General features: G+C 37.7%; 1 protein-coding gene across 2 annotated transcripts in view; it reads right to left on the reverse strand.

Moving 5' to 3' along the window:
- REV3L (REV3 like, DNA directed polymerase zeta catalytic subunit) overlaps window positions 1-26,864 on the reverse strand; it is a 123,337-nt gene that overhangs the window by 47,660 nt on the left and 48,813 nt on the right. The window contains exons 3-12 of one of the 2 annotated variants that reach the window (XM_065633062.1): window positions 25,473-25,547; window positions 23,932-24,092; window positions 19,355-19,451; window positions 9,618-9,712; window positions 8,954-9,058; window positions 7,910-7,994; window positions 7,676-7,824; window positions 7,251-7,379; window positions 4,453-4,690; window positions 486-622 (exon numbers count right to left, since the gene is read on the reverse strand). In XM_065633062.1, the coding sequence (XP_065489134.1) occupies window positions 486-622; window positions 4,453-4,690; window positions 7,251-7,379; window positions 7,676-7,824; window positions 7,910-7,994; window positions 8,954-9,058; window positions 9,618-9,712; window positions 19,355-19,451; window positions 23,932-24,092; window positions 25,473-25,547 (1,271 nt within the window). Of the gene's footprint in view, window positions 1-485; window positions 623-4,452; window positions 4,691-7,250; window positions 7,380-7,675; window positions 7,825-7,909; window positions 7,995-8,953; window positions 9,059-9,617; window positions 9,713-19,354; window positions 19,452-23,931; window positions 24,093-25,472; window positions 25,548-26,864 lie in introns of those variants that run through there. The other variant, XM_065633063.1, reaches the window with a different exon arrangement.

The following is a 26,864-nucleotide window of genomic DNA, read 5'->3' on the forward strand; positions in this document are numbered from 1 at the left end:
GAAACACAGGCTCAAACAAAGACTCACTGTATTTTAGCATGTGTGGCAAATACTTGTAAAGCAAAGAACCATCTAAATTTACACAATAATACATTTACTATTTACAATGAAATCCTAGCAGGATGAATGATCCTATAGAATCATTAACACCATATTTGCATAATAAATAGTAACAGAAAAATACCCCTTGCAACAAGGTAACTATCTTTTCCATAGAAATAATTAAACAATGCTCTTTTTTTCATCATTAATACAATCAGAAAAGCAGATTCTGGTAATTCGTAGAGGGCACTGAGATTAAAACACTGTTAGTTTATAAGGAAGATGTTAAGGGCCTGCTTCTGCAATCCATTGAGAGCATTTCTTTCCAATTGAAACAAGGATGGAAAACAGTAGCACTTTTGAGAATCAGCAAATTGATCTGAAAATGAACTATGACCCATGTAATAATTCAACTTCCAAAGCTGTTTTTTCTATTTACTTACCACCATTTTCATCTGCAGTCCCATCTAACTGAGGTATAGAGAGATTAGTTAGGAGCATATTACCACTCCACTCCATTTCTTCCTCTGAAGATGAATCCTCTTCTGTTGAACTTCGATGCATATTTTTGCCAGCTGACCTAAAGAAAATGAAGGAACTAAATGCAAAATACTTCTCTTAGAAAATACCAATAGCCACAGAGAACCTCAAAATCAAAGGGTGTAGTGCTATACGGTTGTGTAATTTGGGAAAAAAGGGAAAAAAGGGAAAAAAACCACCCCAAAATTTGTTACATTTCTCACTGAGCAACTCAGTGTTATTCAATGTTGCTATTTTAAGAGGCAACAGTGGTAGCCAACCATTTAAAAACTACAGAGAAAACCAGCAGTATTCGGTAGCTTAAGAAGTTAGACAGAAGGCATTTAGATGCTTAATTTTGTTTCAATTTTACTGAAATTTAATTGCTTGAAATTTGAAGACTAAACCAACTATGCAAAATCACTTCAGTTTAGCTCTTAGCAAACAGATATTTACTTTTATTTATTTATTTATTTTAGGAATGTTTACTGTGTTATAACAATTCTCTCTCTTGGCAGTCTTAACTAAAGCACAACCACCAAAACAATATTTGTTTCCATCCCTCCAGATCCTGAGACTGCTGTTGCTAATACTTGAGCTGCTTTTACTAAGTTAACTCTTCTACACTGCCATTTTTACAGTCATAAATCTGCTGGTGGGGGGGAAGTAGTAAATCTACAAAGAAAAGGTTCCATGAATTTTTCAGGGTTTTAAGGTGGTATGGCTTTAAATGGGGGAAAAAAAATACATACAGAAAAACCCCCAAAACAAACCCTCCAGTGTATTACAACTCCAGAAGCATGTAGGAATTTGATTTCTTCTTTAAAATAAAGCACGAGATGGACATAGTTCTTCATAGAAATAAGCTATTCTGTGGCTAAAAGAGAGAAATCCAGATATAAAATAAGGAGCAGAGGACCGGGGGGTTGTTTTGGGTTTGTTTGTTTTTAAGATAATAATATATCCTAGTAGCTTGATATATCAAAACATCATTGCGTAGTACCTTAAAAGGTATAAATGCAAAGGTTTCGAAGTTACAGAAAGAAAAATCCACAATATCCTAAATACAGTCTACTTTTGAAGAACTCTTATCTGTGGAGTTCAGGCAAAGCATGAATTACATATATCATAACACCACAGACATCTGAACGTGCTCAGCACTGAGCCAATTTAGATCAAGCCATGTTTATTAGTTCAGGAACAATAGGCTCATATATAGCTACATAATTTCCAGACTAATTCAAGTCTGGAAGCAACATGACTTGAAAGAGAGACCTAACTAACAAGCTCAGCCGAGTACACAGTGACCATGACCTAAGTGAGGTTAGTTTTCCCTCTTCTGTGTTCCCAAAACATGGAGAAGTACAGTGCAAAGACATTCAGCTCTATATGTAAATGAATATCAAACTGGGAAGAGAATCAGCACTCTGGAGAGTAGGGCTACGATTCCAAGGGATCTCAATAGGCTGGGGAATTAGTTGACTGGAACCTCTTGGACTTCAAAAAAAGACAAATCCAAAGGGCCTACAAATAGGATGAAATAACCCCATGCACTGCTACAGGTAGGCAGAGAGCTGGCTAGGAAGGAGAAGGATGCAAAAATGCTGGTGGGCAACCAGTCGAACCTGAGAGTGTGCAGTGTACCTTTGTAGTAACGGTCAGTTGCATCTTGGGCTGTGACTGCAAGGCTGCAGCCAATTTCAGTAGTTGTGAGGCTGCATCTGGAGTACTGTGCTCAGTTTTGGGCACCCCACTACGAGACAGATGCTGACAAACTGGAGCAAATCCAGCTGAGGGCCACCAGGGTGACTGGGGGCTGGAGCACCTGATGCATAAGGACAGGCTAAGGGAACATGATTTATCCACCCTTGAACCTTGTCACCTATCCAATGGGTGGGTATATAGAAGATGAAATCAGATTCTGATGTGTGCAGTGATATGAAAAACGCAATGGGCACAGGGCTGCCTCAGGTAAAGTTATGTGTGAGGGAAACATTCTTCTTTATGAGGGTGTTTCAAACACTGGCACATGTTGCCCATATAAGCAATGCAATCTCTTGTCTTTGGAGATACTCGAACTTTGACCAGACAAGGCCCTGAGCAACTGATCTATCCAAAGCTGCTTTGATCAGGGCACTGTACCACATAGCATTTAGATGTTTCTTCCAACCAGAATTATGCCATAATCTTGTGCATGAAGCAAACCTTTGTCAACTTTAGTAAACGCAGTCAGGTTGGAGATGACTTCTGCAGCTAATAAACTTGGATCTCTCTGCATTCAAGCCCATTAGTTTAGATTTCAGGAAAAATTGTGTAACACAGCACAATACCACCATATGTGAACCAGTCCAGGTCTTGATGGGCTTTTTTCTCCAGTTCAGCACAAATCAAACCCAAGCCATTTAATTCAGTCAGTAGGGTGTCATTACTTCTCATTATGGAAGACTGTTGAATACCCAGTAACAGAAAAGTGATAGCATGAGTATGATAAGATGCATTAGGAAGAAGTACAGAGAGAACAAGCCTAAGCAGGACAAGGTTGGATCCATCATCAGACTCAAACTGGCTCTTTTTGCATAAGCGGAATCATGCAGCGGGCAGAGATACTGAAATGAAGCTTGTAATTCCCTCTGAACATCAGCTGACTCCCTGCAGAGGCACCTTGTATGTACATTCTCCCTGGTGCTTTCTGTCTGGGATTAAGACGTAGGCATACGTGAGTGAGTTATCTGTGAGCCAGCTCATCAAATCTGATGAGTTCTTAAATAGGATTCTGTATTGCATAAAAGCAGTTAATTGCTTCAAGATCCTACCTGACTCCAGAAGCTGTACAGTCATGCCTATGCAGATCTGTGCCTGGGCTAATAAATTCTGTGAGATACAGGCTGGTTTTACACAGAAACTACCACTAAACTGAAGATTAATGTTAAGTGTTTTAGATAGAAATTACAACTTTTCAGACTACTGTGAAGGAAAAAAAAAAAACAACCAAGAAAATCAAAGGTCAGATAGGCAAAATAGCTTTAGAGATGAATTACCTCTAGAACTAGAAGACTAATGATCTAAGTTCTGATTCTGTTACAACTTTTCTGTATGCCTTCAGGAAAGAAAAGATTAAATATTTCTATGTCTCTCTTGCTCTCTGAATCATAGTATAATTATTATTTCCGATGTAAAAAACCCAAATATCTAAATGTTATGTCTGTGAATTCTCTCACCTTTCAAACAGAATTATAAGTACCAGAAGGCCTGCCCAAAGCAGGGGTGAAGAGAAACTGGATACGGCTTCTTTCAGTGTCTGTCAGTGCAGACTGTACAAAAGGTCATTACAACCTGAGAAGGTGTTCCAAGAATCGTGGCCTTAAAAACATCCAAGCTCCTGACCTTTAGCGGTCCAGCAGAATGAGCAATGTTCATGTTTCCATTTAAGCTTTCAGCATAGAAACAAATGGGTATTTTTCTCAGGCTTCTGGGTCAGTCTTCACAAGAATACTTCTTAAACATTCTCTTCAGTAAATTAACAGGCAAATGAGATGTACAAAATACACCTTAACATTTGTACTACACACAAGGTATAATCTTAAAAGGAGGTTACAACTAAAGGGGGTTTTATTTGTATTTGGGCTTAAAGGACAAAAAAACCTACTCAATTTTTCCTCAAACAGCAAACTAGAAACCTAGGCATAGCCAAACCTAAACATTTAGTCTTTATTTCCATATAAAAACTGACAATTCACAGCACCATCTGAACAACTGCATTCTATCCCAAGATCTGCTGTCAAGAGGCCTCTCTATAACTCACTGGGCTGAGAGCACACTTGAAAACAGGGTGGTAGGGAGGAAGAATCTGGCAGAAAAGAACATATTAAGAAAAGAAAATCACATATATACCTTCTCTTTGTCCCAGGCTCTTCAATGCTACTGTCCCACCTTTGGGACATTAACAAGCTAAGTTCCATTTCTTCTTTCTCGCACTGTGGCTCATTTTCTTCATCATCACTGTTCTGAGAATTTCGACAGCTTCCAAGAGAACGATGGTGAGAGAGTGTTTTGTGTTGTCCCATCTGATATCCATCATTCTCCAATCCAGCCAACAGCTCAATCATGGCCTCATCAGCACTACTGTCCACTGCAGAAAAAGCCCATACAAGTAGAATCTATATTTTGTTCTACTTGTAAATGACTTATTATAATCTACCAGTAAAAAACCAAATCCAAACAAACAAAACAACAACAAAACCCCTCAACATTTTTAAATCTACTAGTTTGTTACTGACTAAAGCAAGGCAGGCCGCAGAAAAAGCTCTTTTCATACTTTATTTTTTCAAGTTTTATGATTTGTTAAATTTTATAGGTGTAGAATCTTGACAACCTTTGTTGTTTTTTTTTTTTTAAATTTCTGCTCTCCTCTTCTGTTTGTAGCAGATTCAACAGAAGTATTTCTCTCACTCTCCACCCTCCTGTTACCTCCTCACACTCAGTAAAGCCTCACTCTCCCCTTGTATGTCAGCATGAGTGCCAGCTTCTGAAGCATCACTGCCTCCTCTTGCCCTCACCATTCCAACGGCTGCATTAACATTGTTGGGCACTTCTCTCTGTATCACTTGGAACACTTTCAATCACTGCATCTCAGGAAAGGTGATGCTGATTTTGACCAACTACTTTTTTCCTTTTGTCCTTTACAATAATGCTTAACTTCATCTCCCTTTTCGCTATAACCTATTTTCTTCCTAGGTTCCTCTAAACACTGAAAATTTACCTGATTTCACTCCTCCCTTAAATTTTATTTTTTATTTTCCTTTTTTTGACCCAAGCTTACACTAACTCATGCACTTACCTTCTCATTCTTTATTTTTATTTCTTAAACATCCTACCAAGTCACAATTTTTTTCTCACTCTCCTCCTGCTTACCTTTCATCTGACCTCATAACCAATTTCTCATCTCCATTCTACCAGGCATCTTTGTTACTTCTCTCTCCTTCTCCTCTGGCTGAAGAACTATAATCTCTACTTTTTCCTTCCTCAGGAAATACCATATGATTTACAATGATCCTGAGAATCATATAAAATAGGTCTCAACATTGGGGAGGAAGGCATTTTCCATATTTTACAAAGGCTTCACAAGATACCATGCAACAATTTAAAATGGAAACCATCCCCTCTGCCAGAGTTCTGGATTATCCCAGTTTCAGCTATACGTTCTGTTATTGGCTCCTTTGCCCTTTGTAAGGTTCATCATTAAACTCCAACCTTTACTTCCCATTAATATAAACCTTGTTGCGTACTTCACAGCAGCAGCAGTAGTAGTGCACTTCATTGCCCTTGTGAATACTATGACTCTACAAAGGCATAATAAAGACCAGTCCATGCTATCAAAGAGCATAAGAGACCCAAAGATGCACCATGTTATCCATGGTCACACAAGACACCAGCAATTAGTAGCCCCATGATAAGAACAAAACAAAGAAAGTAATAAGACTTCCATTTGATTCCCTAGCCACTGGAAAAAAACAGACCCTTTCAACATTCCTTTTTGTTTGAGCAATACAGACGCACAGCCATAAGACATACCCTACACATTATTTTAGCCATTTCTCATCCTCTCAGCACAACCTTCTCACTCACAAAAAAAAACCACCAACACAAAACCCCAAAAAAACAATGCTCATGTTTGCCAGCTCCCACATAACTTCTTTAATTATATTAATAGTTCTCTCAATAAATCCAAATCCTTGTCTATAAAACTTCCATAATCAAAATGTTGCCTACTTTCTGCAAAATAAAGCATCACTGAAAAATACTCTTAATCTCACTGCATCCAGTCCTCCTATGTCCAGAAGACTGTACATTGTTGTATATTGTATTACCCATAGACGCATATTGTTGCCCCTATCGTATCTTGGTGCCCAAGCACATATTCACACCATATATGTATCAAAAGCACTGGAGGCTATGGGTTTTAGATACTTTCTCCCTGCCTGCACCTTATAGTATCAACTTCAGTGCATATTAACATTATACCTTGTACGTACATAAGAATGTCTACAGACATAGCATGAACTAAGCACTTTTCATCTCCTCTAGAGAATTTGAACTATTTCTATGTGAAGGAGCTTTTCACACAAGTTCCTTTGTTGTGCTGACTTTATTGTTGCTTGCCCCTCCTGCCATCCACACTTGTTCATGGCCATTTTTTTTCTCCCCTTCTTTAATGTTTCACTTATTGTTTCTTCGCCTTCGACCATTCTTTTGTATCCATAAACTTTGAGAAATGCTCTGCTGCAACTTGCCACTCATTAACGGCCTACTGTCCCTCAGTATATCCAGACAGTTGAGCTTCTAAAGATAGCCCATGAGCATGTTCTGTATCATAACTGTAAGAAAGATGCAGCAACTGCAACAATATCATACATAGACAGTCGAAATTCTCTTTATTCTGATAGTTTTAGTCCTATAACCCTAGGAGCACAAGGAAGAGCAATACCCATGAGAGATTGCACTGAGCTGATCTGGCAAGAGGACAGGCTTAGGGAACCAGTAAAGCACAGTAGCCTCTACAAATGCACTGTCCTGGTGACATTTTTAGAAAATATAAGGTGGTTTTTTTGGGTGTGTGCAGTGCATGAACACAACAAAGACTGTGAAACAATAAAATAGCCTGGAAGAAAAGACATTTCAGTCATACTCACTAAAAACTGTAGTCTGATTCAGTCTTTGAGACAAAGGCTGAAAGCTCTGACTATTCTCCACAATGTTTAAAATTGCTTCTTCATTAATAAGTGCTTCCTCTTCTTTATCAGTATGCATCCTATTGGATTCTTTAAAAGAAGAACAAAAAGTGAAAGGATAAAACTTCCAAGAGTCACAGACATCAATATGTTATGAAAGATAGCCACTTTAAAATGGATTTTAGTATTCAAGTATGTTTCCATCATGTGCTATGGCAATTTTAAAAAGGCTTACACTAACAATGATGAAAATAAAAGCAAAGCTACTCATCATTTTTTCATAACTGACAATCAGATCTTCCTTGGCTTACTTCTGCTAATAGTACAAACAGCCAAAGCATGACATAGATTTATGCCTGAACAATTATGCTATTAAAAATACTCACCTTTGTTCATCTTTTTATCTTTATGCACTTCTACCATATTAGCTGGCGTGCACTGAAAGGCTTCAGGAGAAAGTACCCCAGAATGTAGTGTTAGCTCAGCAGAGAACTCCTCTGATCCATTACTGTAGTCCACTGATCCTGACAACGTTCTAGTTAATTGAAAACCAATTTTTAAATGCATATTTAAGGTTTGCACAGAATACTACACTTTATGGCAAATAGTTAAGCACTTACACAGAGAAGTCATTTTGCTTGAGGATTTCTTTGAGCCTCTTCTGAAAAAACTTTTCGCTCTCTGTTGCTGGCACAAATCCACGGTCTTTAAAATAAATTAAAAAAAAAAAGTTATTCTTGTTATTACTTTGACCTCTCAACACAGAGAGTGGTTAAAATTACTTATTCTATTAGGAAATGGCTCAAAGTTGAAGTGTCCGCCAATCTTAAGTGCCAAATTTGAGCACTGATTTTTCAAGTGTATTTGAACACTGTAAAACACTTCACATACTCCCATTGATCTCATTTGCAACTGTGAGTATCAACAGTATTTACAAATCATGTTGCAATTACATCAAGGTGCGCATCAAGGAAAAGAACAATCAGTGAACAATTTTGAAAAGTCTGGTTTATGCATAACATAAATAACATTACACAGAAACAAAAACCACAGTCAGAAAGCAGTCTGCCTTAGCCAGGAACCTGCCTCTTTCCTTCTTGCAATCCTCTGGCTTACTTGCCAAATATCATTCATACTTTAAATGAAACATGGCCCAGGTTCTACAGAGAATAGCTCTGTTCATTATGCAATTAATTTGCAGAGCACAGTGTTCCCTGTGCAATGAATTTTACATATAAATAAAGATATTTGTCTATCCTTTTAGAATTTTCATCTAACATCACCTTGGCTGTAATTCCAGAGAGATTAAAAGGAACTGCCCTTGTACATAAACCACCATGGAAAGCTTCAGGATAAGAGATTTAATTTTGGCAACATTTAGACATTTAAATGTTTTCCATCATAAAGCATGCAATCTTAACTGCCATTATCATTCATTCTGCCTAGAATGCTTTGCAGCCAGCTGAATCTAGCTAGCTGTTTTTAGATGATGTTATGTATCTTGCTTTAAATACACATAGAATACACATAGTGGGCTTGGAAGTGAAAAAAACCAATACATATAAAAAGCCCTCCAACTTGACATACTGATTTAAGTTTTGTCTCTTGCTTCTTGTTCGAAATTTTTGATAAGCAGCTGCGCAATTATTTATTTAGTTATTTACCTTGTGACTCAGGTGTCTTAATCTGAGAAGATTCACATTTCTGTCTCCGTCGCTGCTTTTCATCTTCCCATATAGCTTGCAAACCAGGGTTCCTGCCAATTTGGGCTGAAATACACAATAATACAAGAGGGGAAGTCTGTCAATGTGACAAAAAGCATTCTTCCCCCCAGTCAGATTCTGACACTCTTCTTCATCTCTTTTGCCATTCTAACCTGTTATTTTTTTAATTGAAATTCTTTCCTCACTCTAGGATTCAGTGTTATGAAAAATTAAGGTATAACTTTGTTTTCTAGATCTCCTCTTTGTTTTCTAGATCTTTGGCTTTTACTGGTCTTCTCATCATGTATGCATATGTATGTATAGATGTATGTATGTATACATAGATACTTGATGTTGATATTTCAGCTACTCTCCTTGTAGGTCAGAAACCTTGTTATGCATTAACAAAAATCTCTTTCTATTGCTCTGACAATAAGCTATTCTTATAATCTGTTTTCTTCCAGAGTTCGTTCAATTTTTACCTTTTCCTAAACTTCATAAATTTGTAGATCAACAATTCACTAACCCTGAAATCTGGATTATGGTTTAACTAAGATGAGCCTTAGAAAAAAACAATATAGTCCCTGTCCTAAGACATTTTACATGAAAGTTATTGACACTTCACCTTCAATATCCAGTTGATTTAAAATGTCAGCAGCTACTGCATCCACCTCCAATTCACAGGTACTTTGTGGCTCAACACCTTTCAACATTAAAGAGCTGTGACAACATAAATACCACAGGTTAATTTATCAATATGTTGATTTTGAAACATGCATCATCACTGTTTTCTAACTGGACTAACAGCTAAAATACTTCATGGGGAATGGGAGTGAGGATCTGAATACAGAATTATCAGTTCTCACCCTCCACTACAAGTCCTTAAATTAACTGTCACATCCACATATGAGTAGATGAGAAATTTGTGTCTTCAACTTAAAGGGGTTAGATTTTTGAGGAGAGAAGAGAAAAAAAGCAGTAAACAACTCTAAATACTATAGCAATTAAAACAATGTTCTCCTCCTCAAATACCATCTGCATTTGCATGATCTTGTGCCCAGAAAACACAGTGGCAAGAATTTTTCTCTCTCATTCACAGTTCAGAGCGATACAAAACGGTTTAACAGTTCCAACTAAGGAAAGTGAAGCAAAACCTGATTTATTTCTCAGATTATTTTCGTTTATTTAGGAGGTTTAGGGGTAGCATGATGAATATAAACAGGGTATTAGCATCCCGAACATGAGCAGAACTAAGGATAACTGGCTTGGCAAAAATTAAAATACTAGAAACAGACTCAAGCTTGTTGTATAATGATCTGATTGATCATCTTCCTGCTGTGCCTTTTCAGATCTGTTAAGGTCAGTGGCCTTCCACCTGTTGCTGTCAGTGAACTAACTTTAAAGAGTCCATGGAGAAAGCTAAGAAAGAGAAACCTTCCCTCCCAGGCTTATGTAGAAATCTGTTTACCCTTGTAAATATTTTTAGGGAAACACAGAGAATCCCCTCAAAGCTCCCCATGGTTAAAATATGCCATTCTGCAATTAAAATAGGCTGCTGTTCAGGTCTCTTGGTCTAGGTTAATTAACTGGTGACTTAAAACATCTACTACATTCCCTGACATACACAGAGACTCAAAACAGCATAGAAGATATAATTAATATTTTCAATGCTCTCTGTAAGCTTTGAACAGAAAACACCATAGTGCAAGTAGGTGGTAGATGATGTAATTCAATGCTGGATATCCCTGATACCTTCTCTGGTAATTAAGTATTTATCTAGAAATACAAAATCTGAAAGAAATGTAAAATTAAACTGTTTCGTTTATGCTTTAAGAGCAAAAATCTAATGACTTCTCAGAAAACATCAGAGAAATCAACCACAAAAATATTCTGGATTTCTAAAAGGCTTCAGGGCATCATATTTATTATCAAGAGACAAGACGTAAAGCAAATAAAACAAACAAACAAACGACAAAACTGTCTCCTTCACCACATTCCCAAACTGTAATGTTCTAGAAAAGAAAAAAATATTTACTTCTAAGCTCTTGTTGCAGAGGTGTATGGTACCAACCATCAGCAAAATATAGACGACATGAAGTTAGGACTGAAGGTAGTTCAGACACGTAATCTTAAAAAAAATTGTGATGTCGTGCTTTGTGGCTGCGTTAACAGTAAATACATTTTTAATTCTGTATGTAAATGTATGTTTCACTCGGTTACATCAAAAGAAGGCAGACCAACATATTTCTTGATTCTAAACATCCAAAAGTTGTCTGGCAAAAGTTGTGAAGCACTTATGTAGAATTCATTAAAAACTGTAAGATGCTATGCATTATGATTACTAATCCCTCCAGTCAGCAGTACTGTTTCAGAGTTATTGTGAGAACTAAGAGAGCATATCATGGAACTCCTAAATCAAAGCAGCTCAGTGTTTCAGCAGAAGTAGACTGCCCAGGCCTTAATGCACACTTGAAGGCCAATCCACCGCCATCACTTCTCTCCCTTCTCAGTCACACCATCAGGTGAGAAACAAGTCTGTAATATGATAGAAATGCATAAATTTAATGTCACGCACTTTGGGTGCCTGCATTCAAAGAGAGCCTGCCTGCATGGCAGGCGACAGGAATGGCAAGCAAGCTGAAACCTGCATTTTGATCACATAATTAGAAAGAACTGCAAGATTACTGGGAAACAGGAATGAGGGAGGAGAATGCAAAACCACTGTCTGCTCCCTTCGTGAAATCAAAGTTTTTCTGGGAACAAGTGAACAGGGACCAAAAAACAGAGGAGTAATTGATTTCAGAAAAGTTCCTGATTTTAATCCTTTCCTTTGCTAAATAAGATGTAAATGAGCAGAAAACTGGTCAAGATCTGTCTTTGACTTGTTTGGTAGATACAATAGCAAAGCCTGAGCTTTCTACTTTCACTAACTTCCTCTTTAAAAAGGCTCCAATCTAAAGAAAAAAAAAAGAAAAAAAAAAGGAAAGGGGGGAAGTGAGGAGGGGAAACCAAGAGGGGAGAGAACTGAAGGGGGAAAGAAAAAAGAAGAAAAAAGACAGAAAGAAAATTCTTGAGAAGTTGACAACAAAATATATTTTTAGTGTTAGTGATCCATTTCTGAAGAGTTTGATGACTAAACCCATTAACTGAGACATACCTATTAACAGAGACATTTGCATTTTCTCTGACAACCAGACAGCTTTCTATTCTTTTCCATTTAACTAGTCAAAAAAACATGTCTTGGTTTTCAACATCCTCATCAAGAGTGTGGCCAGTGACTTGTCTTGGGAACTAATCAATATTATAAACAGAATTGGCCAAGAGCTTTCCAAACAATCAGATTTCTCATTTATAACATTTAGAGACTCTAATACAGATTTATCCTATAAAAACAACACTAAATGCAACATTGTTGATTTCAAAATAAACTGGTAGTTGTCACTATAACTTGCGTCTTTTTCCATAATAACATTAATTTGAGGCATGTTCTTTGTCTGCAACTCACCAAGATTCAAATGACTTGGGCAATTAGAAGCAGAAAAGCTTATTTTGCCCCAGTTCTAAATCAAACAGATATAAGCAGTCTTTCTGTCAAAAACTACAGCATTCCAATTAACACGGCATATTATTCAAATTAAAACACTGAGCTAACAAGATCCCTTTTTTGAATCAAATGTAAGATTTATCATCATAATTCTCATTAACATTTTCAGGATTAAGGCAGAGCTGGCAGTTAAAACTGCACACTCCAAAGACTGACGTGCAGGCTAATAAAGACAACTGACACGTACAGTAAGGGTTTCATAAGACTTGGAAAACATCTTCTCAATACAACTGGGTGATTAACTCCGCATTTAACATCCTTGTCAAGGTGAGTCGCTAGACACTTGCACTAACAGAAGTCAGGGCAGCAGCAACACAAGCTTCTGCAACATGCAGGTAAGCCACAAAGGCCAAGGACCCATTTGTTCCCACTTCAGAAAAAACCTCAAAGGGTATGTAATAGCAGACCAGCTTTAACTGGCCTGTCTAACATTTTAATTTATTCTGATTAAAACAAAAATGTCAGAGGGAGAGGGAGGAGTAAAAACTGTCCTGAAGTGCAGTTATTTAACATGATTACGTGCTTCTTTGAGGACTATTTGATGTGAGTACTGTCAATAGCTTGGTCAGCTGTTAGTTTTGCTGGTTTTCCTCACCCCAAACAAGCATGCACAACACATCAGGAAAATACATGAAGCACCTGTATCTCTCACTGTCCCAGATCAAGCCACATTTCCTGAGCAGACACAGGCTGCAATTAGCAAGTGAGAGGACTGCATGAAGAATTCAGAACATGTCCAGTCTCCTAGCAGCAGCTAGTTGAAAGTATGAACTACTTCAGATCATTAGCAGTTCTTATGCCTGGGAAGATACTCAGAAGTGGTCTGTTGGACACAGATTGCCCTATACAATGGACTAACGACCTGCTCACATCACATGCATCAGTTTTAAAAAGATAATTTTATGTAATGTCAAAAATGATGATTTCAGAATATCTGTATTAGAACAAGGTTAGAAAACAAGACTTAGCAAGTCCCAGCCAAAGCTTTTCATTGGCTTCATTTTTTTCTAAGTTTCATTTTGTAAAAGAGAACATACCTAGAACGATTCACAAGGTACAACTGGTAATGCAGCAGGGTTAAGCGAGATGAATGGAAGCAACCTGGCTGCAGGAGAACAAAAGTTTACTCTCCTAAGAAGTAAGATAAATCAGGGTTGTCCCACACCGAGCTGCCATGGCTACTAGGCTACTTGAGATACTCAAATCAATTCATTTAAAATTACCTTTTATGTCTGCACACTATGCTGAAAAACTGCAACATAAATCCATCATACCTTTGTAGAAAAAGCTCCAAATAAATTATTTTGAGAACAGAGAGAATGGTTCTCATTTTTGAAGAAAGTAAAAGTTTGTTGGCACCATCCACTGGCATAATAATAATGATGTAGGATGAAACCTGTGCTCAAAGAAAATACCAAGGTTTGGTTCCTCAGATGCTAAGGCAATGAATTAAAGCAACAGTGGGCAAAAATTTTTAAAAGTGCACACTACATACAGATAGCTAGATCAAAGTTTTCAAAAACCTTGAGGAATGGACATCAAGGTCAGTATCAAAATTCACCACCATTAATGACAGCCTAGGGAAACAAGTTCTGTGATAACTACATCTCAGGTATTTATAATGTTAAAACTGAGGATAGTAGGTAAAAACAATTAACCTCACAGAGTCTGAAAGGCGTCAGGCAACTACACTGACAAGAACTCAAAAACTTTGACACAGTTTTCCATATTCCATTAATGGAAGCAAAAATGTCTTTGTTTGCATGATGTTCCAGTGACTTCAATAATGCACACATTTTATTAAAAAATCAAATGGGTAAATCAAAACATGTACATCCTGGCAAGCGAGAAAAGCAATTATGACAGCCACAAACCTGGGAGAAATCTGTAACGTTACATAACACTGTTGCACAGTCTGGCAGTTATTTGTCAGATCTCTCCATTTCCATATAAATTAGCATTCAATAGCAAGTCTAGAATTTAAAAGAAGAAAGTTTCTCAAAAGCATTCTACCAGTCATTCTGGCTTTAATACATCATGTCCAACTGGTAGACTGGCAGATTACTCCAAGCCTGATGTTTACCAAAAAGTCTTCTCACTGGAACTTATGAAAGCGTTTCATCATTTATTATCTTGTGAAGAACTCCTCTTGTCAAAACTGTTGGATAGCATTTGCCAGTGTTGCCAGGCTCAGGTGGCTACTGCCTATTTTAAGGTGGGCTTTGTATGTTCCAGTCTGATAATGCTGGCAAGTATCATACCTAAAAGCCTTACAACATCAGGGATTCCTGGGCACTAGGTGCTTTGGACATTTGTTTACATCATAATGGTCTCACTCTAGAATTAGATTAAAAGAACTCTCTCTGGATTAATACAGTATGCTAATTATAGCAGCAAGTTAGTAATTCAGAGATTTGCCAGGAGCAAGACAGGACATAGCTGAGTTAAATACTGTTCTGGAGAAGTGGCAGAGTAGCAAGGCACTAAGCAGTACTGAAGAGTGAGTACAGTCACCAAGAAACTTTGGCATAGCTCTCAAACACCAGTACCAAGCATAGCTCTCAGACACTGGTAATAAGTGGTGTCCCTCAGGAGTCTGTATTGGGACCAGCACTGTTTAATATCTTCATCAATGATATAGACAGTGGGATCGAGTTGCACCCTCAGCAAGTTCACAGATGACACCAGGCTGAGTACTGCAGTTGACGCACCTGAGGGATGAGATGCCATCCAGAGGGACCTGGACAAGCTCAAGAAGTGGGGCCATGTGAACCTCATTAGGTTCAACAAGGCCAAGTGCAAGGTCCTGCACCTGTGTTGGGGCAACCCCTGGTATCAGTACAGGATGAAGGGATTGAGAGCAGCCCTGTGGAGAAGGACTTGGGGGTACTGGTGGATGAGAGACTGGGCATGAGCCGGCAATGTGCACTTGCAGCCCAGAAAGCCAATTGTATCTTGGGCTGCATCAAAAGGAGCGTGGCCAGCAGGTCAAGGGAGGTGATTCTGCCTCTCTACTCTGCTCTGGTGGACTACACCTGGAGTCCTGCGTCCAGCTGTGGAGCCCTCGGCACAAGACAGACATGGACCTGTTGGAGAGGGGCCAGAGGAGGCCCCCAAGATGATCAGAGGGCTGGAACACCTTTCGTATGAGGACAGGCTGAGACAGTTGGGGTTGTTCAGCCTGGAAAAGAGAAGGCTCCAGGGAGACTTTATTGTGGCTTTTCAGTACTTAAAATGGGCCTATAAGAAAGATGGGGACAAACTTTTTAGCAGGGCCTGTTGCAATAGGACAAGGGGTAACGGTTTTAAACTGAAGGAGGGGATATTCAGGCTAGACATGAGCAAGAAATTTTTTACAATGAGGGTGGTGAAACACTGGCACAGGTTGCCCAGAGAAGGGATAGATGCCCCATCCCTGGAGACATTCAAGGCCAGGCTGGACGGGGCTCTGAGCAACCTGATCTAGTTAAAGATGTCCCTGCTCATTGCAGGGGGTTGGACTAGATGACTTTGAAGGTCCCTTTCAACCCAAACTGTTCTAGGATTCTATGAAATGGGGTTTTTTTTTGAAATAAGGAACCACCACTGGCATTTACTCATGCAAAATGCTGGTAATGTTACATACATTACTTTTGAATAATATTTTGCATATTACCTACTAGGCAACCAACATCAGATTTCAACCACTTAATATACTGTACTCCAAAGTCAAGAAATGCCAAATCACTGGCACTGTTTGGTTAAACCAGAGAACTCGTTAGCTGCCACTTGCAGCAAGGACTTGGCAGATACATGTTGGACTATCTCTAAAAATTATTCTTGATGTACACAAACCCAAGGATAATGAGTCTAAACAGACAGCCCAATCACTAAGAATAAAAGGCAGCTCTAGAAATTTTGCCGTTTCAAACAACATCTGACCATCTTTTCCCCTTTTGCTTTTTCTTGAAAGAAAAACTTAAGTGTACAGGCAAAAAGTAAGGAAAGATTTACACGATTTTCCTATCTGATAAAAAGGACAAGCAAAGTCTTAGAAGTTCAGCACTGACACACAGGAGAAACTCCAATTGCTGCTGGAAATAGCAGTCAAACGGTGAAATATAGTAAGTAAAAATTTTCTGCTGAACAATTCACAAAACAGTTAAGCATCTCAACCTGAACTCAAGACTGGATAACAAAGTGAGAGGACTATGCTGGTATTGCACATGTAACTAAAAATCATCATAGCTGCTGATCCAGCTACACACAGAATGTTTGCAATACAGAATATACTCACGAACGGTATGGAAAAAATGTGAGTCACAATCATTCTAGGAAATAGATAAAGGTTTCCTTGGATAGATATCTCATGCACTATCTGGGCCAGAGTTACCCTCAGCAAGATTGGTCATGACAGTTATGGCTCCATTAAACCAACATACGCAAATTTTCAGAACTTTAAAAGAAATAAAGTAGGAAGGCAATCTGAAAGTGGGACAAATTGCAATATGGGTTTGATTACAAGAACACAGTTTTAAGTTGATGCCTCCCATAAATCATCCAGGAAAAATTGTAACAGGTAATAATTTTGTGTAGATATAGAACAGAGTAAAATCAGGAACGAAAAAGAGTTTAGGTCTCTTACTTTGCAGTGGCATGTACATCCTACAGCACATGGAAGACAGCCATGCTAGAACACCTTCAATAAAATAACTCATTTTCTAGACAAAGAAACGTTTGACACTGTACCAAATGCAAAACAATTTCAGTTGAAGGTGATGTAAATTAGTCCCTAAATTATTAAAGCATTTTAAGAGCTGGCCAAAGGTGAAATTCCTATTGGTTATATAAAAAAGACTGAGGGTTGCTACAGAATCCATAGAACTGAATATAGATCAGTTTCTGGGACTGAGTTTGCTTCACATCTCATTAATAATGTTGGCAGGAAATGCAGGAGTGTACTAATGAAATATTTTGATAAGACAAGCTGGTAGACATACTGGGTACATAACCAGATCATAGAATCACAAAACAAAAGCAGGATAACTTAGAAGTAGAATAATAGAAACAGGATGAAACTTAAAAATGGGATGCAAGACCCTATGTGAACTTATAAGGGATTCGAAATGGAAGATTATCACTTGGAAAAAAAGGAAGAGGAGAAACATCTTGTACTAATAAATCCTAAAATGTTTGAAAGCTAAAGTGACATGATAAATGAGACTGTAAAGCTTATCAGGGAGAGAACTACCAGTACCATTGCATATGGTGCCAGAGGGGATTTGTTTGGTATACTACGTAGTATTCAGGCTTTACATTCAAGAAAGAAGTTCCTGCTGGCAGAAGTATAGAGAATGAATGCAGCGAAATGGACAGGCTTAGTATGTGCCCCATTCCTGCTAACATCCCACCGCTGGAATGTTTGCGAGAGCTGGAGAAGAACTGGCACAAGTGAGGTGTTGCACCCCTGGCCGTACACACAAAAGTGCGGAAGGAGGAGAAAAGGAGGTTTGTGGATACAGGAATGAAGGTTAAGTGCCTGCAGAGAACACACCCTTGGCTCCTGCTATGCTGGGCTCATCCCTCCCTTGGTTTAACAGCCAGGAAGTGCTAGTTTGCTTTCTTTTTATCTGCTTTCCCCAGATCTGTGTAAAGTAACATCAGATAGCCCTGGTCTAACTTATCATCTAATCCTCTAAAGGTTAAGTAACTTGGCTTACATAACCTAGCCAAATAAAGGTTGACATGGACTATGAATGAAGAACAAGAGAAGAAATAGCCCAAGAACAACTGGATATGAACCGACCACAGGTAAAATCATGACAACCATCACATGAATATTGTTTCAAAACCTCCTTAAGGTAGGAGTAGCAGAAACAGAAAAACAGATGCTACCTTGCACAAGGTCAAGTTTTTGCACACTAGTAAAATCTGAAGTATGGTTTCAGACACTCACTTTCAACAGGGGAAGCGAATACTCCGAGTAGCAGTGTGGCATATTGAGGCTGATAAGCTATTCAGAGAAGAATGACAGGAACTACCCAAAGACTGAGAAGACTACTAGATGAGAGAGTATTTAGAGAACCTGTCAAGTGTTAGAAAGTAGCTCAAAGAATAAACTTTCTACTGGTGAACTATACAAATCGATGTAGCACTAGATACTGTCTGCTTTTCCCCCTGCCCCGGCCCCAAAAACCCCAACACACCAGATATATTTATTTTCTTATAGAAGTACAGCTATTATAAATTACAAGCTGTAGACTACGAAATGTCTAGAAAAAAAGTAAGAACATGGGAGATGGATATGAAAATGCCGAGATTCTTATGTAGCTACTATTGGAAATGGACAAATTGGAATACTCTGACAGCACGCTATTCATGGTAGTTAAGGGTGATTACAAAAATAGAATCTGTGAACTAATGTGTAAGTATTCTCTATAACTGCTAAACTTGCTCAGCTTTTCATGAGAAGTCATCAGCTAGAAACACATATTCCAAAAACCAGATAGCTGAATTTCCCACATATATTCCTATTACTAATATTATCTCCCAGTTAGATTTTTACAACTCTACACCAGAAAGTGTCAATCAGCAAAACCACACAAAGAAATGAAATATTGATCGTTGGTGTCACATTAGCACTTTTTTTTTTCTTTCTTTTTTTTTCTCCCACATATGAAACATATAAGGGTCCCTTAAATGAGAGACTGGAATCCTGTAGTACATACAAATTGATGTATATAAGAAAATACAGCATACATAAAATTCGGCATGCTGACCTTGGTATTTCATCTTCTTCCCATTCAATGAAAGACGCACTGTTTGAATTTTCTGGCAAATGAATTCTATGACGTTTACTTACACCTGATGAATCACCTAGGAAAAAAAAAAAGTAATACGAGAGATTAATTCATTTATGGGGTAATATTTTTTCCACATATATTTATATAATTGCATTTATTATTTAATACTACCAGTCCAAATGCTCCTGAAGAATAAACAGCACTGCATATCATCTTCAGAAAGTAGCTATACTATCATCTAAATGATTTAACTTTCCTTCTAACATGTAGATACATATAAAAAGAAAAATATATTCTCAACACACTGACACTGTTAGAATTACATTTGCTGTCTTCTAGTCATAACCTAAATTCAATCTTTTCCTATTTATGCAAGTTTCAAAGTAAATCACACAGAATCTGATGTAAACTTCAGAATTCCCAAGTGTCTGGGTCCTCAGGTCATATCCCAATGGGAATTAGAAGCCAAAGGAAACACTAAATTCTACTTCACACTTCTCCTCTTTCTTATCTGTGAGCTGAAAGAGAATACACAATATACTTCAGATGCAGTGCTAGTATAAGTTAAGTGGAAACCTGCAATGAAGGCAGATGTTGCCTGACCTACAAATAAAGATAACACTGTGCAAGTTTTCTTGGAGGTCTCAATATAAAGAAGCATGCTCCAAAGTCATGCTGGAGAAGTCCCCTCTGAAGGTTTACTACCTCCCTTGTGGTCTCCTCCTGAACCTTCACTCTTCAGAGGAAAGAAATACAATATACACAGGATGCAGCATAAGAAAAAAAAAAAAACCTTAAGAATGGAGTTGGGGGGAGGTGAAATGGGAGAAGACCTTAAAAATTACTCAGTCTCCAACTTCCATGTGAAAGACCAACTTGAACCTTGAATTCACTCAGATATGTTGGTGTCACACACTAGCAGGTTTTTCTGTATTAACCTTTCTGTGACAGCAAACATTTTTGCATTTGTTAAAGATATGGTAATTGAACAACTCAATTGTTAAGAGGCCTTCAATAAATAACTATTAGAACACGTATTTTTATCCTATAATTTTAAAGTAAGTTTCATAACAAAGTCTTGCCAAAGTGAATTCCACTCCTTGGAATAGCTGAGATAGCCCTGAATAATATAGTTACTACAGGAGCAACAGGGAAACATCATGCCAAACGTGTCTTAGAAGTCACAAACAGAAGCAACTCAGATCCAGCAGACTTCATTAAATATGTTTCAGACCAACCCTACTGCACTCAGACTAGTTTCTGCAAACCCTGCCCCTACATCAGACACCTAAGTGCACAGACACAGCACACAGAATCTAAACGCACGTGGGAAATGTGGCACCCAAGTGTGGTGAAAAGATATGCTTGTTTTCATGCAAGAGTTAGCTCACATTCAGCCACACCTGCACTAAGATGGTCTATGCACTGTGATGCCTAAGCAGGCAATTCCAGAAAGACAATACAAAATATCTGGTCCCATTTGCACAAACCCAGTTCAAACCTAGCATAGTTTAGTGTCCATGCTGTTCAAAAGGGACGACTTGCCTCTGGGCAGAGCTGGTCCAGATAAAAACACAGCCATGTTTTTACTGTGTAGCATATCAGCTAATTCTCTGTATTAAAATGCAAGCTGACTATGCACAGAAACATCTCTTGTTATTTTTATTTGACAAAATAGGACTGAATAGATATATATTTTAAAGGAAAATATATCACAGCAGCTATGCAAGGTTATAGGCCAACTGGTAAAATATATACTACTATTTTCAAAAGTCACATGCATTTCAAATACCACACTAGAGCAGTTTTGTGCATCATCTCTTTTCTTATTCCCTATGAACGCTACTTTCAAATAATTAAAAAACCTGAGGCTCACATTTCTGTATCTGTTTTTTTTCAGTAAAGTTACTCATTGGGATAGAGATTTAAGGACACTCAATCCTCCCTTTTTCTTGACATGAAGATCTTTAAGGACAGCAGCAGTGACACATCAAGGTCTTTCAGAGTCGTATTACAGCACATTCAACTACTACTGAAAATTGAAGTTTTGTAATAGTATTAGTGGCACGTGGTACACGAATGAATTTGCAGTCTTCTTCCTCACTATCCATAAAACAGAAGAACTTGAAAGAAAGAACTCCTGCATCTTTTGGATACAAGCTGATAAAGGCAGAGTATTCCTGCTACTACAAATTTGCCTGCTGATGTCTCGCAGCCTTCAAAACAGTCTACTTACCTCAATGAGAAAAATGCCACTGGAAACAGGCTCCTAGGGCTTACTTACATTTAGAAACAGACCTATTATTGAGTTTTTTATTCCTTGCCAGACCAATTTTTGTATCATCATCTGCAAGGGAATAAAAGTAAGTGCTTGCTGCACACCTTTAGTCAAAGGCTTTTACTGCCATCTGAGAAACAATGTTCAGCTTGGCTTGCACAGCACAAACGACACTTTACTAAAATGAATGCATGCCCCCAAGACACAGAAGCTGTGGAACAGGCGGGCGTGTCAGTTGTAAGCAGCGGCTGTGCCTTCTACCCCACTCCAACACATCTGAGCTTAGAAAGGATGGCGCTTCTCAGGGATGCTGTGCAAGGACTGGCCTCTTGCCAGCGTTGCCTCTGTAAGGTTGTACCAGGAACAAAACATTTGCCGCTCAGCTGCTGTGCTGGGAATAGTAGATCGTGATCCTGTGCCTGGGGACTGCAACAGACTGAGGCAGGCTGCTTATCCATGTGTGATGTGGAGCCGCTCAAAGCTGTATGAATCTTGCCAGGACCACTGCTGCCATTATCTGATCTAGCCAGGACAAGGTAGTCTGCTATTTTCTTGCTTTCATCCAGTTGGATTCTCCCCTACCAGACTAGTTAAAGTCACAGAATCACAGAATGTCAGGAATTGGAAGGGACCTCGAAAGATCATCTAGTCCAATCGCCCCGCTGGAGCAGGAACACCCAGGTGAGGTTACACAGGAAGGCATCCAGGCGGGTTTTGAATGTCTCCAGAGAAGGAGACTCCACAACCTCCCTGGGCAGCCTGTTCCAGTGCTCTGGCACCCTCACTCTGAAGAAGTTTCTTCTCATATTTAAGTGGAACCTCCTGTGTTCCAGTTTGTACCCATTGCCCCTTGTCCTATCATTGGTTGTCACCGAGAAGAGCCTGGCTCCATCCCCGTGACACTCACCCTTTACAGATTTATAAAAATTAATAAGGTCACCCCTCAGTCTCCTCCAAGCTAAAGAGACCCAGCTCCCTCAGCCCTTCCTTGGTCTCAACTCACGCTCCTCTTTCATCCTTTTCTTCCCATTCAAGACCTAGGTCTCTCATCCTTAAATAAATGAGTATATAAATAGCCTATATCTTTCATCTATTTCCTGAAAGAGAGAGGAAAAAGAGCTATGGAGAAAGAACGGGAGCAACTACTCAATACAATCACATTCCAAGCCTCCAGAAGGCCGCTTTGGATGTTGGGAAGATATATTTCCTCAGGACTGAAGATCCTGAAGATGCTCTGTCCATGGCTGAGCTTTTGTCTTCCTACATTTTTGACACCAGGAAAAAGTATGGTCTATTGTTGAGTACGAAAAGAGTATTTTTCTTTAGATGAGAATCAGTCATGAAACCTCATGCGCTAATCTATTGCAGCCTGACTATATATGCATAAAAATAATGGGAAAATGTTAAAAGTTAGCATGATTCTTACTTGCTGTTTTTCACAGAAAGATACTTAACCATTCTTTTCAAGTCTTGCTTTAGCTGTAGGAACAATTATGATTTAAGTAAAAAATACTTATTTTTCTAAATATTACTTACCGAAGACATGATGGTTTTCCTACTGCTATCTCCCCCTCTGTAGTGAAGCATTTAGATAACATAATGGATATTCTTGCCAAGCTTCATTTTTATGTAAGTGTGTACACTCAAAATCCTAAACTGGTTGGTTTTTTTTTAATGAAAATGTAAAATACCTCCTTTGCTCTGATATTTGTATTTCAAATTTCACTCTAGAGCAACTGACCTTAGGACAAACACAAGTGTTTTAATAAAACACACTATTTGTTAGCAGAGCATAATGACTAGCCATATTTTTGTAAAGATACTACTGCAGCAAAAAAATGAGTTATAAGTGATATATGGATCAAAAACAGATGCAAAAAATTAAAGCAACTGTATTAGTATGCTATCTTTCGCATAAATTCTTCAACTAAATATCAACTATTTTTCATCTTCTAACTTGAAAAGAGATGTGATCATTTCATGAAAATGGTCACAACCGCACTGCTGACAGAGCACGTGTTTCTTGATACATAGCATTTCATTTCAGAAAGCAGACTCTTCCTCAATCCCAATACACAGGTACAAAAAGGAAAAATGACAGAAAGCTACACATGGACTTTGTTTTGACACAGAAACCAAATTATAGGGAAACAATACGTGATACCCATTCAGCCAAAAACTATAGCAGAAGTCCAACAACTGGTAACATTTTGTTCAAAATGGTAGTTTTTAGCCTTCACAACAGTTATTTGGTCTTGAGAAACAAACACCTTACTTTTTCTCCTTGCCTTTCGGAATTTGACAGCAGCCAGGTTTATTAAATTCATTCCATATAAGTTGTAGTCTATAAAGAGTTGAAGGAGGTAGGGAATATGGGCTTCATGAGGCTGGTAAGATTTGTTCATTATGGCTCCACCTTGCAGAAGCTCACATACTCTAAAATTAAAGACAATTAGGACACAACCCAAAAATTATTCCAGCACAACAATACTGATATTTGATTTTATCTAAATACTCAAACTTGTTAAATTTTGCCTTAGCCATATTTTTAACTTAAGAATTTTGTTTTCATAATAACACACACAAAAAAATGATCTCTGCTAATAATGATTCAATATTTGGGTGTTAATTACAAAGGAGCTATGAAACCTCCAGCTTGAAAAAAAAACCTCAAAAAACATCATACCATTTACTACTCCTGCAACTGATCCAAAGCCACTGTAGTCCATGGAAATCTTTTTACAGAATAACTGTGGCAGCTGTATGTCTACACACCAGTAATAACTGTGAAAGTCTCTCTAGTTGTTCTTAACAGATATAATATATATATTTGTCGTGCATAGTTTTAAAGTTACATACTGTATACAAAGAAGCAGTATTTTAACAACTTCCTAGAAGCATGACAAATCTGCTCTTTTCAACATCTACACATTAAAAAATAACTGCAGGTATTTGGATAATTATAAATTGGTGCGATAAATTTATATCAAAGTAACAGAATACATCTATAAATCAAAGAGAAGCACTAAGCATTTCTAAATGCAACAAACTGAGTTCAAAGTTTTGTATGGAAAAATTAAAGCAATAATTTAAGTGAAGCGTCAGTCCTTATTTGCATAGGAATAATTCAAACATGAGAAGCTCCAAAGTTCAAAACAACTGTCATGTCATACACGTATATAGATTAGACTGACAGAAATTTAACATAATGCAAAACTTCACTAGCCTAGAACAAAAATCAGACAAACCTTATCTTATGATAATGTATTAGATCTTTTTTAAAAAAAGTTATGATAGGTAATACAATACACTCAAGGGATTTCAGTTTATGCTTGAGATCTAATTCGTCCTTATTTACTCCTGAATTTGCTGCAACTATGTGACAGTAAGATTGAGATCAATTGTGCTTTCATTTAACAGAACATTACTCTGAGAAACATGGAAACGGTCTAATAACAAAAACTATCCTGTTTTACAAGTATATTTTTCATTTTAATCATGGGTGCTGGAATTTAAAAACTTTAAAACTACCAAAATCCACTTCATAATATATGAAAGTTTACTACATTGTTCCCTGTCTTCTTTAAGAGTTACAGAAAAAGTAACCTGATGCACATTTGTTCAAGGATTACAGTTAATGCAAGACAACTAAAGGCAGATATATTTTGGCCCCGCTTTCCTAACATGCTACTGCTTTAAAAAGATTATTGGTGTGCTTTTATTTTGTTAAGATGTAGGTGAATCTTGCTTCCAAATTGCCTTTTTGATATAAGATACAAGGAAATTAGCCAGAACTTCCTATCACTACACCCTTACCTTTTTACCATAGCAGGATTGTAAAGGTAAATCTTCATAAACTGTCTCTCCTTTTCATGGTAACCATAAAAAGGCCTGGAGAGGAAGAAGTAAAAGGAAGAAGACAGCCTGTTATGCTGTGGCATTTATTCAACCACATTTTACTACAGTCTCTTAAAACCCTGGGGGAAAAGCAAACAAACAAAACCACAACAAACAAACGCAAAAACATAAGATGAACTGCATATCGAGGAGAATGAAAATTCCCACGTGTCACACCAAAGGGGAGCACCTACATTACTGTATAAGAAAGATAAAAATAACAGGCCCTATGCATGTCAAAGTATCTAAGAAAAATAAAATTAGAAGGAACTTCTGGCTTAACATTGTTTCTCACTTTCCCCACGTGTAAACACATTGATGACACACCATAATAATAGTACTTTTAATAAATTTATTAGTGCTGGACTGCTTCAAAAACAGCACTCAGCCTTTTCGATAAATGCTGTAACAAAGTCCTTAAGGACATCAATTCTGCAGATGAGGTGTAAATGAGTAAACACCGGCTGTGTAATATAAATAACCGAGCAATGAGAACAGCTTAAAAGAGTGAAAAGCTGCCCCTTTTCCGTGATTACTAATAATCTCGTGCACTAAATGAGGCATGAATCCTGAAGAAAATAGGATTTGAGAATGCAATTAAAGAATACATAAGATAATGAATATGTCAAGACTAAACTGAGGCTGAACAGGTAGCATTAATTCTGGTATTACTTGACTGAATTACCGACTCTTCAACATCTAGAATTCTAATCTAATCCAACATGCTTGTAAAACAGCATGTTAAGGAAACAGGCCATAACTCAACACATTGGGTGAATTCAAGAAGTCTACAGTTTGCAGTAATCACAACTAAAGTCAACAGAAATTCAGGAAAGCATAAATTTAAACGTTACGTGTACAAAATAATATAAAATCCCTTTATCAAAATACTATAAAAAAAACAACTGCGATGCTTACCTGCTAAGTCTAAAAAATTAAGTTCAGTAGTAAGAGTGATTTCAGTCCTAAATTAAATACAAACTCAGCAGAAGTGCACAACTACAGCATTAATACTGCTATCCTTAATATGGTTAACTATGCACACATTTAATATCTCCAAAAACTAGACTGCACTGTTTAAAAAAATTTATATTAAAACTGAGCTAAGTTGAAACAAACAACATAAAGCTGTTAAGCTGAAAAGAAGATTGGATCTTGTATAATGAATCAATCTCTTTCTTATACAGATAGTATAAACCTAATGGCAGGTTATATACATTGAGTTGTAATATAATGACTCCATGTGCTGTAGGCATGTAAACTAAAAGCTACTTTAAAAAAAGTCAGCACTCACATGGCAAGTGATCCATA

This window comes from Caloenas nicobarica, chromosome 3 (genome assembly GCF_036013445.1).
Source record: "Caloenas nicobarica isolate bCalNic1 chromosome 3, bCalNic1.hap1, whole genome shotgun sequence".
NCBI classification, from domain to species: Eukaryota; Metazoa; Chordata; class Aves; order Columbiformes; family Columbidae; genus Caloenas; species Caloenas nicobarica.